Raw genomic sequence first — 20,665 nt, 5'->3', positions numbered from 1 at the left:
TTCACTACTAAGTATAATTCTGGCTGTAGGTTATTTATTTATTGATTTTGACAGTCCTGGGGCTTGAACTCAGCCTGAGTACTGTCCCTGAGCTTCTTTTGCTCAAGGCTAGCACTAAGCCACATTCCTAGCCTCAAACAGCCTTTTTTATATTGAAGAATGTTCCATGGATTCCTAGCTTCTCCAGGGCTTTTAGCCTAAAAGGGGTTGAATCTTGTCAAATGCTTTTTTGCATCTATTGATCATGTGGTTCTTGTCCTTGGTTCTGTTGATGTGTTATAGTAATTGACTTGCATATATTGCATATATTGCATCCCAGGAATGATTCCCATTTTTATCATAGGGTATGATTTTTTTTGTTAGTTGTTGAATTTGGTTGGCCAGAATTTTATTGTGAAGTTTTGTATCGATGTTCATCAAAGAAATGGGTCCTGGGGCTGGGACTATGGCCTAGTGGTAAAGTGCTCACCCCATATACATGAAGCCCTGGCTTCGATTCCTCAGTACCACATACATAGAAAAAGCCAGAAGTGGTGCTGTGGCTCAGGTGGTAGAGTGCTAGCCTTGAGCAAGAAGAAGCCAGGAACAGTGCTCAGGCCCTGAGTTCAAGCCCCAGGACTGGCAAAAAACAAAACAGAAATGGGCTTAAAGTTCTCTTTAACTTTATGTATTTTTATGTGGTACTAAGTAATCGAACCCAGGGCCTCAAGCATGCTAGGCAAGCGCTCTACCACTAAGCCACATTCCCAGCCCTATAGTTCTCTTTCTTTGATGAGTCCCTATTTAGTTTTAGGGTGAGTGTAATAGTTGGCATAATGTAGAACTTTTGAAGAATCTTGAGTTCTTTCCAGACTTTATGTATTTCAAGAGTTTCTTGGGGCTGTAGGAGGAATAAACGGTAAGACTTTTCTTCTTGCCTATGAAAACCTTAGTTGAAGTGTGTTCTTTCCTTCACCTCATGCCCTTGTCACTTGTAACTGTCCTACCTACATATGAAACCTATCTTACAAAGCCTTTTCAATACAATATGCTGCCTTTAATTTTATTAGTCCTACTGTATGTGTACTGGGTATTATATATGTAGAAGAATATATGTATATGTATTTTGAAGAGCATCATAATAACTTTAAAATAAGGAAGGTCAAAAGTAACACAAGGGGCTGGGGATATGGCCTAGTGGCAAGAGTGCTTGCCTCGTATACATGAGGCTCTGGGATCAATTCCCCAGCACCACATATACAGAAAATGGCCACAAGTGGCGCTGTGGCTCAAGTGGCAGAGTGCTAGCCTTGAGCAAAAAGAAGCCAGGGAGAGTGCTCAGGCCCTGAGTCCAAGCCCCAGGACTGGCAAAAAAAAAAAAAGTAACACAAAAGCTAAGGTTTGAATTTGAATTAAAAAATGCCACTTGCAGTTATTACTCTGCGTAACGAGATAACGAAATTTAAAATAATTACCACTTTTATTTTAACAACTATCTCGTGACTACTAGCATTTTACTTTAGAATTTAGCTGAATTCTGAGATTTGGAAGGTGTTCATATAGAATGTTAAATTGTACCTTTGATGAGCCTTCTCTTACTTATTTAGTATATAACTGCTTAACTATGAACAGAAATCTGTCTTGTTTTACCATGATTTAGTACTATTGTTTGGCACATGCTATGTTTTCAAATAGTCAGATAAACTTTTGTTACATTTATATTATGAGATAATAAACTCATTAAACAGACTTGAGACATTTACAAGAAAGAAACAAAATTAAACGTTTATATTATTTAACATTGGCCATGCAAATACTTCTGATATGTCTTTTCTCTGCCCCTTTCATCTTTGATATTTACATCTATCTTATAAAAGTAACCTGGAGAATTTAATGTGTCTTTGATAATCAGTATGCAAAACTATAGAATTATCTCAGGTCCTGTAGATTATAATTATTAAAAGTTTATTTATACTCCACAATGAAATTCATTCTGTTCTATTACATTCTATTATAGTTTGTGGTGGTAAGAATTGAACCCAGGACCTGATACATGCTAGGCAAGAACTCTCCTAGTTGGGCCATGCCTCAGCCCTTTCATTTATATGTTGTTTCTTTGATAAAGTTTCATTAGTTTTTGCCTAGGCTGACCTGCAGTTCTCCTGTTTCTACCTCCCAAATAGCCAGATTATACCCATTCACCATTATGCCTTGCTCTAAAACTTCATTTTAGTATGAAGAAAGTGGGGACTTTTATTTTATTTATATTTTTTGGCCAGTCCTGGGCCTTGGACTCAGGGCCTGAGCACCATCCCTGGCTTCTTCCCGCTCAAGGTTAGCACTCTGCCACCTGAGCCACAGCGCCCCTTCTGGCCGTTTTCTGTATATGTGGTGCTGGGGAATCGAACCTAGGGCCTCGTGTATCCGAGGCAGGCACTCTTGCCACTAGGCTATATCCCCAGCCCCTTATTTTTCTTTTATTTATTTATTTATTTGCCAGTCCTGGGCCTTGGACTCAGGGCCTGAGCACTGTCCCTGGCTTCTCTTTGCTCAAGGCTGGCACTCTGTCACTTGTGCCACAGCGCCACTTCTGGCCATTTTCTATATATGTGGTGCTGGGGAATCGAACCCAGGGCTTCATGTATGAGGCAAGCACTCTTGCCACTAGGCCATATTCCCAGCCCAGGACTTTTATTTTTCTTGAATGATGGGGATCAAACGAGGGCATTGCACATGTTAGAAAAATGTTCTATCACTAAACTACATTACCAGTCCTGATGTAGGTTTTTATTTATTTTTAATTCTTACTGTAAGAATCAAGCCAGCTGGGTGCTGGTGGCTCACACCTGTAACCCTAGCCACTCAGGAGGCTGAGATCTAAGTATCGTGGTTCAAAGCCAGCCTAGGCAAGAAAGGCCATGAGATTCTTATCTCCAGTTAACCATCAGAAAACCATAAGTGGAGCTCTAGCTCAAGGACAGCTTCCAGGCTCTACAAACAGTACAAGAAATGTATCCAATGCCTAACATATGAAACTATAACCTCTCTGTACATCAGTTTGACAATAAATTTTTTTTAAACAGCCAGCTGTATAGTATGTGGTTTACACTTTAATTTCTTGGTTTTTTTAGGAATACAACATTGATAATAAACAGACTATTGCAGGATATAGGAACAAAACTACTAAAGAAAGAGACAAACTTTTGAAACAAGAAGAAATGAAGGCACTAGGTGAGTTTTAATTCTTCCCCAAAACTAGGGACAAGAGAGGTTATTTACCTGTGCCCAAGTGGGAGATATTTTTCAAATGATACATTGTTTGGTTTATGTGTAAATGTTTGTTCCCCCCCAAATTCTTTTCTTTCTTCGTGTGTGTGTGTGTGTGTGCATGCATGTGTGCGTGTGCATGCATGTGTGCATGGTCACATGTGAGTGCATATGTGGGTGCGTTCAGGCCAGCTTCAAACTGCAGTCATCAGATCTGAATAGCTAGAAATACAGGCATGAGCCACTGGCTCCTGGCTTTACTTTTTTAAAAAATAATTTGAGACTTCCTCTTCTCTTAAAACAGTATTTCAGGACTTGGCTCAAATGACAGAGGGCTTGCCTACCTAGTCAGAACAGAGCTTTGAATTCTGTACCCAGTACCACAATATTTTGGGGGAGGTCTATCACTTGTAGCATATCCCCTATTAATCTGCTTTAATGATAGATTAAGAAGTAAACAGTTGGGGTTGGGGATATGGCCTAGTGGCAAGAGTACCTGCTTCATATACATGAGGCCCTGGGTTCGATTCCCCAACACCACATATACAGAAAATGGCCAGAAGTGGCACTGTGGCTCAAGTGGCAGAGTGCTAGCCTTGAGCAAAAAGAAGCCAGGGACAGTGCTCAGGCCCTGAGTCCAAGCCCCAGGACTGGCCAAAAAAAAAAAAAAAAAAGAAGTAAACAGTTTTAAGGTTTCCAAGCTGTTAAGACCATTATGTTGGATTCACACAGACTTTTAAAACAAACTAGGATACAAATAAGGATTTTGTTGAAATGTACATTCTAAGTTTGGATGGGGCTACAACTCTGTTTACTTGCTTGCTTGCTTTTTTTCTTTTCTCTTCTTTTCTGATATTGGGGTTTTGAACACACTTGCTAGGTTCTACCAGTTGAGCCATACCCCAGCCCATCCTGCATTGTCTTCAGACCTCAGTGTGAGTATCTGAGTTTTCAAAGACAGTATTTATTCTAGTATTATATAGCTTTAAAAAAAAAATCCAGCCAACTTGCTTTTACATTTTAATCAGTTGCCTGCTGGCTCCCTTCAAGAATTTTGTGAGTCTTTTAAATTTCAGGGCAGCTTTTGTTACATTAAAAAAAATAAAAAGCCAGGCTGGGAATGTGGCTTAGTGCTAGAGTGCTTGCCTAGCATGCATGAAGCCCTGGGTTCGATTCCTAAGCATCACATATTCAGAAAAAGCTGGAAGTGGCACTGTGGCTCAAGTGGTAGAGTGCTAGCCTTGAGCAAAAAGAAGCCAGGGACAGTGCTCAGGCCCTGAGTTCAAGCCATGTGACTGGCAAACAAACAAACAGTTATTGTTTCTTTGTCTGTGTGTAGTTTTAAGTTTGACTTTCTCCACAGCTTTTGAAAAGGCTAAATTAAAAAGAGAACGAGCAGATGCCATAGAAGCAAAGAAAAAAGAAAAAGAAGATAAAGAGAAAAAGAGGGAAGAATTGAAGAGAATAATTGAAGAAGAAAGACTAAAGAAAAAAGAAGAAAAAGAGAGGCTTAAAATCGAAAGAGAAAAGGTATTCAACGCTCTGTATATTGTAGTATTACTTTATGTATTTATGCTTACACTTAGCTTTCAGATGCTTTTACTGTTTTCATTCACATTTGTGAGTGCATAGAATAGTAGTAATGATAATAGTTTTTACTTGAGAAAGTTTAGTAGCTGGTTTAAGATTTAGCATAATTTTCTATGCATTTACCCTTGACATAAAACATCTTTTAAAGTGCAAATCTGAAGTGAAATGAATGATTATTTCATTGTTTAGAATTACAAATTTAGGTAAGATGATATACATATAATTTCAACCTGAGTATGTTGGTGCACACTTGTAAATCCCAGAATTACTATTTTAAGATAGGATCTGTTATGGGATGTGGAGGGAAGAGCCATCAGTGCTCAACAGCTGCTTAGGGAGGCTCACACCTGTAATCCTCACTAGTCAGGAGGCCGAGGTCTGAAAATCAAGGATCAAAGACAGCCCAAGGTGGAAAGTCTATGAGACACTTCCAGTTAACTACCAAAAAGTTGAAATGGAGTTGTGGCTCAAAATGGTAGAGTGCTAACCCTGAGCATAAAAGCTCAGGGCCACCACCTAGGCTGAGTTCAAGCCCTAGGACTAACACTGTTCATGCACTGTTCATGGTTTGAAACCAGCCTAGGCAATCCATAAGACCATCTCCAGTTAACCACCAAAAAGCTGGAAGTAGAGCTGTGACTGAAGGGGTAGAGTACTAGCCTTGAGCAAAAGAACTCAGTATCAATGCCTATGCCCTGAGTTCAAGTCCAAGGACCAGCATATACACATACACACACCACCACCACCACCACCTCCACCACCAAAAAAAACACCTCCAAGCCTTCCCTTCTCTCTTTCTTCTTTTCTTTTCCCCCTTCCCTCCTTCCTCCCCTCTTGCTCCCTCCCTCCTTCTCTCTTTTTTTTTTTTTTTTTTTTGCCAGTCCTGAGGTTTGAACTCTAGGCCTAGGCTCTTTGCCTGAACTCCTTTTGCTCAAGGCTAGTGCTCTACCATTTGAGCTACAGCTCCACATACAACTTTTTTTGTGATTAATGGGAGGTAAGTCTCATGGACTTTGCTTCCCAGACTGGATTTTGAACTGTGATCCTCAGATCTCAGCCTTCTGAGTAGCTTTCAGTTGTGAGTTACAAGTGCCCAGCTTGTATTGTTTTGATAGGTGTTTTTTGATCAGTAATTCTTAAACTCTTCAGTGCATTAAAAGAAGAATGGCTTATTAAAATACCATTTTTGTGTGTGTATATGTATTAACCCCAGAGTTTCTGGCCAGTAGACCTGAGGAGGAGCCCAAGTATTTGCTTTCCTAACAGATTTTCAGATCATGTTGATGCTGCCTAATAAATTTCTTTTACAAATTTTTATTACCCTTTTTTTGTTAGGAAAGAGAGAAGTTACGTGAAGAAAAGCGAAAATATATGGAATATTTAAAACAATGGAGTAAACCCAGAGAAGATATGGAATGTGATGACCTTAAGGTACAGCATATGTGTTTGACATGTGTGTTAAAATGTGTTCTGCATGGCTTTGCTAATGAAATGGTTCTGTTTCTTTGCTTGTTTTTGTTTGTTCTGACACAGTCTTGCTCTGCAGCCCAGGCTAGCCTCAAATTCCCACATCTCGGCTTCCTGAGTGTGTCAAGACACCTAACTAAAATGTTTCTTTTATTTAACAAGTCTATTCATATTAATTAAGAGCAAATAGTTATTTAAATATTCATTCTTAGAATCCCAAGGGTAGTTAATGTTTCATAACCAGTTTTGACAATAAATACTGTTCTGCAGAAATGTTTAGTTTTTGTGAATCTTGACAAGTCCAATAACTGTTCTAAACTGACATGCATCTAGGTTTGTTGAGGAGTAGGAGATTCAAAGTATCTAGACTAAACTCATTCACCTTAGCTTATAAGAAGCCATTTCTAAATCAGTAGTTAGTAGATAATGTTCTATATCATAAAGAAATTTGCAGTGAAAGTAACTACACAGTTAATTTGACTTAAACTGTAATAGTAGTAGTTAAGAATCTCTTAGACTTTCCTGCCCAGTCTGGCTTTGAACAATGACCTTCAAATCTCAACCTCCTGAGTAGCTAGAATTACAGGCATGAGCCACTGGCGCCCAGCTAAGAATGTCATTTTTTATTTCCTGTAATTGGTTTAAATAGTTATATAAATTGTTTAATTTTGCAGGAACTTCCAGAGCCAACTCCAGTGAAAACTAGACTACCTCCTGAAATCTTTGGTGATGCTCTGATGGTTTTGGAGTTTCTTAATGCATTTGGGGAACTTTTTGATCTCCAAGATGAGTTTCCTGAGGGAGTAACTTTAGGCAAGTACTCTAGTTATCTATTCCTTTGTTAGCTTACCCTAAAGTAAGTGGCATAACAAAACAAGTTGTATCTTTTTTTTTTTTTTTTTGCCAGTCCTGGGCCTTGGACTCAGGGCCTGAGCACTGTCCCTGGCTTCCCTTTTGCTCAAGGCTAGCACTCTGCCACTTGAGCAACAGTGCCACTTCTGGCCGTTTTCTGTATATAAGGTGCTGGGAATTGAACCCAGGGCTTCATGTATAGGAGGCGAACTCTCTTGCCACTAGGCCATATCCCCAGTCCCACAAGTTGTATCTTAAAGCTCTGTAGAGTTATGGGACTTAGCTGTCCACTTCTCTCTTGGAGTTTCCCATGTGGGTATAGTCAGGCACAGTTAGGACTGGAGTCATCTGAAGCTCTAGGTGGCTTTTTTTTCATGCACATGTCTGATGACTGATGTTGACACCTCATTCTTTTTCATGTGGCCTCACAAACTTTTCTGAAGTTGTACATGACAGCTAAGGAAACAAACTGCTAGCTTTTTGAAAGGCGAGGCCTTGGACTGGCACAATCTTACTCTGCCACATTGCAATGCTTATTAGATAAGGGCCCATATAACTCAAGGGGATGGAAGAATAGACCCACTTTATGCATGGGGAAGTTGAATGTACATGTTTACAAATTATTGCCTACGTTTACTTTGTAATTCTGTTTTTTTCTGTGCATTTATATGCATTGTATAATGATTTATAATAGAGTTTAATATGAGGATTAAATTTTGAGATTTTAGATGACAATAAATTTTGTTAAGATCCATGTGTGCACTATCAAACACATAATTAAATTTCTATTATTTAATAATACTTCAGTAAGACTTTAATAAGCTTTCAAATTCTGTAGTTTTTTTATTGGCTAAATGAGGTATGAATCACTATTTATAATTCAAGAACACCTAAACAATGCCAATTTAGGTAAGATAAACTAAATAAGAGAACAAGTGGGCCTAATATTAAGGTTAAAACTTAAAGCTAATCATTACCTCTCCTGTGCTGTTTTGTAAACACTGTCACACAAAACTCTCAAGAATAGTAAGGTGATAATCATAGATCTCTGCATTGTTATTAGTATAAAATTATACTTTTTGAATGTTACTAGATTTGTGCCTCAATTTAAGTACAGATGAATTACTAATTTTGTCTATTGAGACTGTTTTTTGCTTCCTTCAATGTAATGTCTTACTTGTAATTTTACTATATTTTAATCACTAATCTTAATTTGGGCTTGGGTAATATTTGGGTCTACTTTTATAAGTACATATTTAAGGAGATAGTTGCATAGGCTGTTATTGTTATAATATTTATGATTCCAGTGGGGTTGTATGAAGTTATTTTTTTAGTCATGAACAGAACTTTACATTCATTTTAAACATTTTATTCACAGAAGTGTTAGAGGAAGCTCTTGTAGGAAATGACAGTGAAGGCCCACTATGTGAATTGCTTTTTTTCTTCCTGACTGCAATCTTCCAGGCGATGGCTGAAGAAGAAGAGGAAGTAGCCAAAGAGCAAATACCTGATGCTGACACCAAAGGTCAGAGTTCAACATTACTGCTGATTGGACCATAGTAGTTTGTAGTCATTTTTGACAACTTTTAAAATTAGCATGGACACACAGTTTGAAAATATAATTTGCTCAGATTATCTTCTGTTGTTACAATATACTAGCAACATAGTACCACTGGATTTTTTGACAACCTTAAAGACATTTTCACCTAAACTATCTTATTTTCATTCCTTTAGATTTTTTCTGTGGCTTAGGAGCTAATAGCTAGTATCTATAATCCCAAGAGATTCTGCTAAATCACCCTCATTTTTTTAACCCCACCTAAGGAAAAACTTAAAATACTTTTTTCTTTTTTGGACAGTCCCTTGGGTCCCTGAGGTTTTTTTTTGCTCAAGGCTAGTGCTCTACCACTTAAACCATTCACTGCTCCACTGCTCCACTTGTAGCTTTTTGGTGGCTAATTGGCTATAAGAGTCTCACGGACTTTGTTTTTTGTTTTTTTTGGCCAGTCCTGGGCCTTGGACTCAGGGCCTGAGCACTGTCCCTGGCTTCCTTTTTGCTCAAGGCTAGCACTCTGCCACTTGAGCCACAGCGCCACTTCTGGCCGTTTTCTGTATATGTGGTGCTGGGGAATCAAACCCAGGGCCCTCATGTATACGAGGCAAGCTCTCTCGCCACTAGGCCATATCCCCAGCCCCTCTTGGACTTTGAACTGCAGTTCTCAATCTCAGCCTTAGCTATGATTACAGGTGTGAGTCACTGGTACCCAGCTTTTTGAAAAATTATCACAATCCTTAGATCTTAGCCTCCATAGTAGCTAAGATTACACACATGAGCCACTTGGCTTAAAGAATTTTTTTTGGTCAGTCCTGGGCCTTAAACTCAGGGCCTGAGCACCGTCCCTGGCTTCTTCCCGCTCAAGGCTAGCACTCTGCCACCTGAGCCACAGCGCCCCTTCTAGCTGTTTTCCATATATGTGGTGCTGGGGAATCGAACCCAGAGCTTCATGTATAGGAGGCAAGCACTCTTGCCACTAGGCCATATTCCCAGCCCCTTAAAGTATTTTTTAATTAATTTATTTATTTGTTGTCATAGTGATATACAGAGGGGTTACAGTTTTCATGCATAAGGCAGTGCGTACATTTCTTACCCAGCTTGTTACCTACTCCCTCATTTTTCCCCCTCTTAAAGTATTTTTTAAAATAAGTTTGAGCTAGAAATTTTACTTTTAAATTTTGAGCTCTTAGGTATCTACAGTGGTATATTAACATAAAAATCATTTATTGGAGAAACTCCTCTTAATTTTTAAAAAGTTGTATTTACTGTTTTATTTAGGATTTACCTTAAAGGAAATGTTAAGCATTTATAGTTCAAGATTGATTTGGCTTCCTGAATGAATAATATTCTATGGATTTTGCCACATAAGCAACTTAGGACTAGCAGCTAGATTAAATAATATTTTGATGTATCTCATAATAATTCACAATAAGGGCTGGGAATGTAGCTTAGTGGTAGAGTGCTTGCCTAGCATGCATGAAGCCCTGGGTTCAATTCCTCAGTACCACATAAACAGAAAAAGCCACAAGTGGCGCTGTGGCTCAAGTGATAGATTGCTAGCCTTGAGTAAAAAGAAGCCAGGGACAGTGGTCAGGCCCTGACTGAGTTCAAGGCCCAGGACTGGCAAAAAGAAAAAAAATTCAAAATAAAACGTGCTGGAGCCAGGTGATGGTGGCTTATGCCTATTATTAGCATCCTAGATATTCAGGAAGCTGAGATCTAAGGATCATGGTTCAAAGCCAGAATGTGTCTGGATAAATATTGGCCATTAAGGAAAGGTTTTAAAGTTTCATTTATTGAAGTGTTGGCAAGTTTAAAAAAATGTGTTTTTTTGCTCATTTCTCCCTGACCACGTTTTATATAGTTTATATATATAGTTTTATATAGTTGTTTCAGTGTCAGTAAAGGGCTGTTTCCCTAAGCAGTCAGGTAGGGTAGAATTTTTTGTTTGTTTTCTTTTTTTACTTATTTAGCTGGTCTTCTTAGCAGTGTCTCAGAAATGGGAGAAAATAGTGAATTTCATATTAGTGATGAGAACTCAGGCATAATGAGGTTATATATCAATATCACATCACTAGCAATGATATAAGACACTGCCCGTTATTTCATTTAGTCCTCCTTCATTTAATCCTTTATAATGAAGATCCTTTTGTATGTATGTAAAGAATCCTTTTATATGTAAAATGAAACTAAATATGGATAATAAGGAAGTGATGGGGCCCAAACTCAGGGAATCTGTTTTAAAGATTCATGATTCTATTACCCCAAAATACAAGAACAACTTGGATATTTGTCTCCTTCACATTGCCAATAAAATTAACTTATTAAAGAATTCTAAAAAGTAAAATGTAATAAAAATGTAAAGTTCTAATTTGGCCTTTGTATCCCTATTTTTATAACAAATCTTAGAAATTTTGACTAGCAGTTTTAAAGATTTTGTACTAAATATGTCAATTCTTGTCTTTAGTTGAGCACTATGTATTTAAAAGCCCTGTGAAATAGGGAGTCCAAAGCATCCTCCTTTATATATAAGAATAGTTTTGCATATTTCTGAGGTATCATTGTTCTGAACAATGATAATAATGTAGCTGTTTCACATAACATACTAGATAAAGTGAAGCTGTGTTTATGAAAGTACACAAAAGACTAAGCAAATCCTGGAGTGATATTTACAGCTTATATAGTTAGACAATTGAGTTTAAGAATACATACTTTAGCATATTACTTTATTTAACACAATTAAAACAAACTCATTTTGTTGGCAATTTTTTTCCTAAGGCTGTTATAACCTTAATCTCAAGAAATTATAATAACTGTGTAAGTTAAACGTAGTGGTTTTTGCAAAAGACCCAACACATTTTTAAGGTGTTTACTAATATAAACTTAACTGTCACTTTAGAATACCTAATAATTTTAAGTTTGTTGGCTTTATACATAAAATGGAAATTGAGAAGGCTTTCAGTCTGGTATTTCAATGGTAAGGAAGAATATATTATCTGTCACTTGGGCTAGATTAGGCCTATAGGCATGACTTTAGCATAGGCATTAAATTTAGTCAGCTAACCTCTTCTGAGTGGTCTGTTTTGTACTTTAAGTGCCATGAAACAGTCAGTGTTCATAATCAGACATGATCGCAGAGCTGCCTTTTCCTTTCTTTTCTAAGGTTAATTTTATCAGCTTGTAAACTTTGTGAGGGAATCGTGGTAGAAGGTTGAAGAACCATGGGACCAGCAGACAACTGATTCTCAAACTAGTCCTGCAAACCTTACCAGTTGTTGAAAGATTCCTTGGTTGGTGCCACTGCAGGAGAGTTGAAAAGCTGAATGAGCAGAATTTACCTTCCTTCCCCATTTTAACAAGAGCTTCTTTTATCTCTTTTATATTGGACTACTAAGAAATATTTTGTTTGAAGACCAAACTACCAATCTAGATTAGCCCTTTAAGAAAAGTGAAGTCCAAATGGAGTGATTTGTCTAAAGCATACAGAACCAGACAATGGCAGAGCTATAAGCAGGAAGACACATTATCTGAAGCTGTGTACACTGGACTAGAAATAATGTACAGTTTTTCATAGCTGATACTTTAAAAAAATTTAGTGGTACAGTACTAGGGTTTGAATTCAAGTTTTGTACTTGTTAAATAGGCTCTCTACCACTAGAGCAATGCCCCCAGCCCTTTATGCTCTTTTTTTTTTTTTTGGCCAGTCCTGGGGCTTGGACTCAGGGCCTGAGCACTGTCCTTGGCTTCCTTTTGCTCAAGGCTAGCACTCTGCCACTTGAGCCACAGCGCTACTTCTGACCGTTTTCTGTATATGTGGTGCTGGGGAATTGAACCCAGGGCCTCATGTATATGAGGCAAGCACTCTTGCTACTAGGCCATATCCCCAGCCCCGCTTTTGTTATTTTTCAAAGGGGTCTCACTTTTTCCAATCCAGGCTACCTCCATCCTCCTATTTACACTTCCTACGGCGCTGGGATGTAGAGTGTGAGCCCACCTTTTTTTTTTTTTTTTTTTTTTCCCATTGCGATGGAAGATTTTACTAACTTTGCCTGGGTTGGACCACAAACTGTCCTCCCAGTCTTAACCTCCAAAGTAGGTAGGCCTACAGGTGTGAACCGCTATGTTCTGCTCGAAGCTTGTAACTTTTTAAGTCAATACTGTTAGGAGTAATTTGTGCTCATAGATTTGCTACTAAGGCCTGTTTGTATGTTAAACATTGTTTTCAGAAGTAAAGTTCATTTAGAAAATACAGAGAAATTTCATGTTTCTAAGATTGAAAGGAAGCTTTAATGTAAAAGACAAATCATTAATTGACAGGAGTACTGGCTTTAAAAGTTCTTTCAGCTCTTTTTCTGGACTGATTTTGTGGTGCTTATGACCTATGCTTTGCTATGATTCATCTCAAAATATTTGTTAGAGATCTGAGGTTATCTTCATAGATTCCAACTTTCAAAGTAAACTTTTTCTAAAGTTAATGAGCAAGAAACTTGTTTTTTACTCTCCTTTCTTTTTTTTCCCCACCCTTTCTTCCTAAGACAATTTAAACAGATTTTATTGTTCTATTGTCATACATGCAAACTCCATTTTGACAATGTTCATCCTTACCCCCCTAATCAGCCCAACCACCTCCTGCAAGCACCACCTCCCCCAAAAGAGCCTTTCTCTTTCCCTTCCCCTCCAGTCCAGCTTTCATTGAGTATGCTACTTTCCTGTATAGTTGCATTATGTCTCAGAATTACTCACCCACTTTCTTTTTTCTCTTCCTTTGAGGGACTTGTTTTTAATTCTAAAACAAATTTCGCCATTTTTTTCCTTTTTTTTATTGCTTATGTTGGTAGCTTGGAAATCATTTCTCCATTCTGTGTAAGGAAAATGTTAGTGCAGACTGCATGTTTTAGGATTTATAGTTGGATGTGGATACTAGGTGGAATGTGTATAATGCTTTTACTTAGTGATGGTTCTTGTGAGGTTCCTGAGTGCTATGCTGTTTGATGTTTTTTTACATCGTTTTTAAAAGGGCATTCCTCCCAAGCTTTGACTTGCACTAGAATAAAGTATTTATTTCCTTAAAGATTTAACAGAGGCTTTGGATGAAGATGCAGACCCCACAAAATCTGCACTGTCTGCAGTTGCATCTTTGGCAGCTGCATGGCCACAGTTACACCAGGGTATGTGTGGGTTTTTTTTTTTTGTTTGGATTTTTATTTCTAATTTATAAAGGTGTATTTTGCATTACTAAGTATTGATTGTTTATATTCTAAATGACTATTTCATTTTTAACAACTATAGGCTGCAGTTTGAAAAGCTTGGATCTTGATAGCTGCACTCTTTCTGAAATCCTCAGACTGCACATCTTAGCTTCAGGTGCTGATGTAACATCAGCAAATGCAAAGTACAGATACCAGAAACGAGGAGGATTTGATGCCACGGATGATGCTTGTATGGAGCTCCGTTTAAGTAATCCTAGTCTGGTGAAGAAATTGTCAAGCACTTCAGTGTATGATTTGACACCAGGTAAACTTTGCAAATTGGATTAAGGGTAGGGAGGTCAGAATTGGGATTTGAATTCAGTGTGTTGCACTTCTGAGGGCACTCTATCATTTGAGCCACATCTTCAGCTCTTTTTGCTCTAGTTGTTTTTTAAATGGGGTCTTATATTTGTACCTGGCTGGGCTGGACTGGACTACAGTCCTTATTTATGTTTCTTGCATAACTAGGATGATAGGTGCACAAAACCTTTTGTTGGTTGAGATGGGGGAAGGAGGAGGTCTTTGTAACTTTTTTCTCAGGCTGACCTTGAACCTTGACTCTCCTGATCTCAGCCACCTGAGTAGCTGGTATTACAGGAGTAATTTTCTTCCAGCTATAAGTTGGAATTTTTATAACCTGCCCACTTCCTGCCCTGTTGTCTCTTTTGACCAAACATTAAATCATTGATAAGAAACTGTAGATGAATCTGGGCATCAGTTGCTCACACCTGTAATTTTAGCTACCCAGGAAGCTGAGATCTAAGGATTGCGGTTCAAAGCCATCCCTGGTAGGAATGTCCATGAGATTTTTATCTTCAGTTAACTACCAAAAAGCCAGAAATGGAGCTGTGGCTCAAGTGGTAAAGTGTAGCCTTAAACAAGACAGCTCAGAGACAGTGCCCAGACCCTGAGTTCAAGAACCAGGACTAGGGCTAGGGATATGGCCTAGTGGCAAGAATGCTTGTCTCTTGTATATGAAGCCCTGGGTTCAATTCCCCAGCACCACATATGCAGAAAACGGCCAGAAGTGGCGCTGTGGCTCAAGTGGCAGAGTGCTAGCCTTGAGCAAAAAGAAGCCAGGGACAGTGCTCAGGCCCTGAGTCCAAGCCCAGGACTGGTAAAAAAAAAAAGAACCAGGACTATAGCACACACACACACAGAAAAAGAATGCAAGAAATGTTACCCAAATTGAACTTCTTCATGTGACTTGTAATTATATGGCTCCCTCTCTTTTTTGTTTTTTTGTTTGTTTGTTTTTGGTCATTCGAGGGGCTTGAACTCTGGGCCTGGGTGCTGTCCCTGAGATCTTCAGCTCAAGGCTAGCGCTCTACCCCTTGAGCCACAGCTCTACTTCCCAGTTTCTTGTGGTTATTTGGACTCAGAGTTCCTGCCCAGACTGGCTTCGACCTGCAATTCTCAGATCTCAGTTTCCTGAGTAGCTAGGATTACAGGCATGAGCCACCAATACCTGACTGGATTTTCTAATATTTAAAACATTTATAGTCAAGGCTGGATGTGGTAACTTACGCCTAGAATCCCAGCTACTCAGGAAGAAAGATCAGGAGGCTGTAGATAGAGGAATCATGGTCTGAGCCTGGCCCCAGGCTAAAAGTCAAGACCCTATGCAAAATTTAGAAGAATAAGCGAAGATTAGCTAGAAAGTGATCTTTATGTATCCACTAGTATCTCAGAAGTTTAAAGTATGCCACTTGTGTTGAGGAGTATTTGAAATATGGGAAATATTATATAAGATTAAGATGAAGTTTTATAGGGCATGTCTATTTTCTTTTTTCCTGATATGTAGATTTCAACTCAGGGCTTCATAGTTGCTAGTCAGATACCACCTAAGCCATGCCCCTAGCTTAAGTTGAAGTTTCACTTTGTTGTTGTTGTTGTTGTTGTTGTTGTTGTTGTTGTTGTCAGTTGTGGGGCTTGAACTTGAGGCCTGTGATGTCCCTGAGCCTCTTTGTGCTCAAGACTACCACTCGAGCCACAGCACCACTTCTGATATTTCAGTAGTTAATTGGAGATAAGAATCTCACAGAGACTTTTCTGCCCAGGCTGGTTTGGAACCACGATCCTTACATCTCAGCCTCCTCGAGTAGCTAGGATTACAGGCATGAGCCACTGGCTCCTGATTGTTTCCCTTTCTTTTTTTACTCTCAGGAGACAGAGTCTCATAATCCTCCTATCTCTAACTACCTCCAAGTCTGGAATTACAGGAATATACCACCATACCTGGCCTGCCTTACTTTTTTTTTTTTTTTTTTTTTTGCCTTCTAAGAAATTTTAGGGCTGGAGAAGCTCAGTGGTAGAACACTTGCTTAACATTTACCTGTATCTCTGAGTTTGATCTTCAACACCAACAAAAACACAAAACTTAAAAGACATTTTAATGTACAAGTATAGTTTAGCTTAATATACTTTAGAGAATGTAAAACAAAGGAAGAATACTTTAATCCTTAAATTTTAAAGACTATATGAATGTTATGTCAGTATATCCATACTGTCTCTTTAGAGTAGCATTTTTGCCTGTTGCTCTGTGTGTGTGTGTGTGTGTGTGTGTGTGTGTGTGTGTGTGTGTGTGTGTGTGTGTGTGAGACAGAGAGAGAGAGAGGGAACCAATGCACATGTGCATACTTAACACTGGGCCTTGCACTCTGGCTAAGCTTGCTTGTTCATAGATTAACACTTGCCATTTGAGTCATGCATCCAGTCCAGCTTTTTGCTGATTATTTTGGAGATGGATTCTTGTGGACTTTCTGGCTTCAAACCATGATCCTCGAGGTCTCAGCCTCAGTTGTTCTTGAAAGCATGGCCCTCAGGATCCCGAGGCATGATGATCACAAGTTTGAGAGCAGCCTGAGCTACATATGGAGGCCCTGTTTCATAAATAAATAAACAAGTAAATTCCTGCCAGGCATGGTAGCATGCACCTGTCATCCCACAGCTTGGAATTAGGGAGAGGATACTAAGTTCAAGGTCAGCCTGTGATACACAGTGAATCTTAGCTTGGGCTGTATAGTGAAGCCCTCTCACAAAAGAAAAATTACTTTGAGAAAATGCCATTGACATATTCTTTTTAGGTATTTTTGCACTGAGCCACAAGTTAAAAAAATTTCTCACTGATAACACAAATTGTTTACTATTTTTGACAGGGGAAAAAATGAAGATACTTCACGCTCTCTGTGGAAAACTACTGACTCTGGTTTCTACTAGGGATTTCATTGAAGATTATGTTGATGTATTACGACAGGCAAAGCAGGAGTTCCGGGAGTTAAAAGCAGAACAACATCGAAAAGAAAGAGAAGAAGCAGCTGCTAGGTAAGACAGCTACACTCAGTCATGTACTGAAGACCATTTATTTCTTTGCATCTAAAGCCATATTTTGCTTTTATGTTATGTCACTGGCTTACACTGGTGTTCAGCTTTGCAAAGAGGTTATGTTGCCTAGCATGTGCAAGGCTCTTGAGTTTGATGTCCAGCACCACAACAAAATAAAAAACAAATAAAAAGATTGTGAATGGACTCACATCATAGTTCTTATAATAATGTTTAGTTACAGCAAGACAATATAAGTATCTGTGTCATTTTATGATCTTTCATTTTGTCTTTCAGAATACGTAGAAGAAAGGAAGAAAAACTTAAGGAGCAAGAACAAAAAATGAAAGAGAAACAAGAAAAACTGAAGGAAGATGAGCATAAAAATTCAACTGCGGATGTTTCTATAGGGTATGGTTTATATTACACAACAAAGTTGGCTTTATTCATACCTATAAAGAACTAAAATCAGGCTAGGCACTGGTGGCTCATGCCTGTAATCCTAGCTACTCAGGAGGCTGAGATCTGAGGATCACGGTTCGAAGCCAGCCTGGAATCGGAGATTCCAGTTAAGCACCCAAAAGCTAGAAATGGTGTTGTGGCTCAAGTGGTAGAATCCTAGCCTTCAACACAAAAGCCCAGCCCACCAGCACAAAAAGAAAGGGGAAAAAAATGAAAAGGAATAAAAATCAGTTGCCTTTAACTTAGATACTTTCAGGATTTTAGAAAAAAGTAGTTTTCTATAGTCATAATTGTTACTTATCAAGCCTATAAAATTAATATACAGTCATCGTTTATAATGTATTATGTTTAATTTTTAGGCTAATTTTAGTATTCTGGAACTCACTTTTCTTATAGTACAAATAATTGCCCAGAAAGCTTTTAATATGTTATTTTTAATCAGTAATATTGAACGGTTAGTTTTCTCCTTCCTGTCTTGAGTACATGAGCCACCAGCTCTCAATTTAGTGGTTTCTTTACTAAACTCTAATCACCTGTTTTCTCACCCAGATAATTTGCAGGTTGGAAACCAATGTGCTTTCTAATTATAGTCCTCATTTCCAAGTTCTTCGGGTTTTTTTCCTATTCCTCCAAGGCCATGCATGATTTAACCTTGCCCCTTCCCCCTGCCTTTTTTTTTTTTTTTAAATTGGGGCTTGGGACTCAGGAGCTGAGCACTGTCCCTGAGCTTTTGCTCAAGATTAGCACTCTACCACTTGAGCCACAGCGCCATTTCCAGCTTTTTCTGTTCATGTGGTGCTGAGGAATCAAACCCAGGGCTTCATGCATGCTAGGCAAGCACTCTACCACTAATTCACATTCCCAGCCCCAACCTTATATACCCTTTTTGTTTTTGTTTTTTTGCCTATTTTGTTTATCCATGTATTAGATAACTACTTTTTCATTTACATTTTCCTCAAAATTGTAAAATCCTTGCCTTTGCCTGGATAAGTCCTTTGTACAACATGCAGATTTCCTCCTCCTGGCTAATTGCTGCTTCCCCATCTCCTTAGTCTTGCAATTTAAAATGTCACTTCGAGTCAGCCTTATTTGATCCCTGAAACTAGATTTAGATATCTTTGAAATGCTATCTAGTTCTTCAGGCTTCTCATGTTTTAGTACTTACTATACATTTTGATTTTACAATGATTTATGTGTAGTCATGGGCATAGACGAAGTAGGAGAGTGCCTACCAGAAAGCACAAGCCCCCAAATCTCTGTCTTGCCTAAATAAGCACAAACATATGCACATTCATACACATACATTTTCTCTGCAAGACTATAAATTCTAGTATTTTATTTACTACTTTCTTGATACTTCATATTCTGGCAGTACTATTTATCTCATGAATGGAATTACATATTTATGGGTTTTATCCTATAGGGAGGAAGAAAGGGAAGATTTTGATACTAGCACTGAGAGCAAAGAAATAGAGCAAAAGGAACTCGATCAATATACGGTCACTGAAGATGAAGATGAACCAGGATCACAAAGAAGAAGCAGAAGGGGTAACAATGAAATGTATTAAGGGCATGCTTGGGGCGGGGGGGGGGCATGCATACACACATGCGTACATGTGTTGATCCTGAGACTTGAACTTAGAGTCTGGGCACTATTCCTGAGCTTTTTGCTCAAGGCCAGCACTCTGCTAATTGAGCCATAGCTTCACTTTCAGCTTTTTGGTGGTTAATTATCTTTTCTGTCTGGACTGGCTTTGAACCATGTTCCAGATCTCAGTCTCCTTAGTAGCTAGGATTACAGGCTTGAGCCACCTATGCCTGCTTGTTTTTGATTTGTTTGCTTTGTCTTTCTGTTTTATTGAGACAGAATTAAGCTGGCTTGGAACTCCTTATGTAGCCCAGCCTGGCCTTGAACTGGTGATCCTCTTGCCTGTCTCATAAAGAAGTGCTGTGATTAGCTTTCATAAATAAGTTTTGTTAAGCACAGCCATATTTGGTTTAAATATTATCTGTTATTGCTTTTGAACCACAATGGCAGAATTGAGAAGCTGTGACAAACTAAATGACCCACAAAGTCTTTGATATTTACTACTTAGTACTTGGCAGAAATGTTTGCTAATTCCTGCCAAAGAAAGACTAGGTAACTGTTGGAAGAATAATTTATTTTGCCCACTGTTACTCTCCAATATAGAAGTTACAGATTTTATCTGTTTCATTATTTTTATAAGTCATTTTTTAAATTAACATAGTATATTGGTCTGCTTAGGTTGTCATAATGAAATGCCACAGAAATAATGAAATATACTTTGCAGGTAGTACAAACAACAGAAATTTGTTAGTGTACATTTCTGGAAGCTGGTAGTACAAGACCAAGATAACAGCAGTTTGGGTATCTGGCAAAGCTTTTTCCTTGGCCTGCAGATAGTACCTTCTCACTGTTTTTAAAGAGGTTTTTCTCTGTGCATTCCACAGATCAAGATGTCTAGTGAATGAACCAGTCCTCTTGAATTAAGACTCTTGTGATCTCATTTAATCTTAATTACCTTCTTAAAGGACTACCTCCAAATCATAGTCACTTTGGGTATTAAAGCCACATTCTGAATTTTGAGTGTGGGGGAATACAGTTCAGTCCATAATACATAATTTGTGGACCCTTTTTGTACCTCATATTTTTCTGGTGACAAATTAAAATAGAATGATGGCTGGACACCAGTGGCTCATATCTGTAATCCTAGTTACTCAGGAACTGTTTGAGGATCATGGTTAGAAGCTAGCCCAAACAGGGAAGTCCTTGACTCTTACCTAAATAACTACCAAATCCCAGAAGTAGAGCTCTGGCTCAAATGCACTTGCATTAGCAAAAAGGCTCAGCAATAGTGCCCAGGCTCTGAGTTGAAGACCCAGGACCAGCACCAATAAATAA

At 38.5% G+C, this 20,665-nt stretch overlaps 1 protein-coding gene across 3 annotated transcripts in view; it reads left to right on the top strand.

Moving 5' to 3' along the window:
- The window catches only part of Baz1a (bromodomain adjacent to zinc finger domain 1A), a 75,172-nt gene that overhangs the window by 37,996 nt on the left and 16,511 nt on the right, over positions 1-20,665 (top strand). For 2 of the 3 annotated variants that reach the window (XM_048361843.1, XM_048361842.1), the window contains exons 8-17: positions 3,111-3,210; positions 4,610-4,776; positions 6,172-6,267; positions 6,978-7,116; positions 8,534-8,680; positions 13,783-13,878; positions 14,000-14,224; positions 17,118-17,283; positions 17,578-17,691; positions 19,166-19,290. In XM_048361843.1, coding sequence (XP_048217800.1) covers positions 3,111-3,210; positions 4,610-4,776; positions 6,172-6,267; positions 6,978-7,116; positions 8,534-8,680; positions 13,783-13,878; positions 14,000-14,224; positions 17,118-17,283; positions 17,578-17,691; positions 19,166-19,290 — 1,375 coding nt within the window. The remainder of the gene's footprint in view (positions 1-3,110; positions 3,211-4,609; positions 4,777-6,171; positions 6,268-6,977; positions 7,117-8,533; positions 8,681-13,782; positions 13,879-13,999; positions 14,225-17,117; positions 17,284-17,577; positions 17,692-19,165; positions 19,291-20,665) is intronic. The other variant, XM_048361844.1, reaches the window with a different exon arrangement.

Source organism: Perognathus longimembris, chromosome 14, assembly GCF_023159225.1.
Source record: "Perognathus longimembris pacificus isolate PPM17 chromosome 14, ASM2315922v1, whole genome shotgun sequence".
Classification (NCBI taxonomy): Eukaryota; Metazoa; Chordata; class Mammalia; order Rodentia; family Heteromyidae; genus Perognathus; species Perognathus longimembris.
The sequence above is the reverse complement of the archived record's forward strand: the minus strand, read 5'-3'. Positions and strand labels throughout refer to the sequence as shown.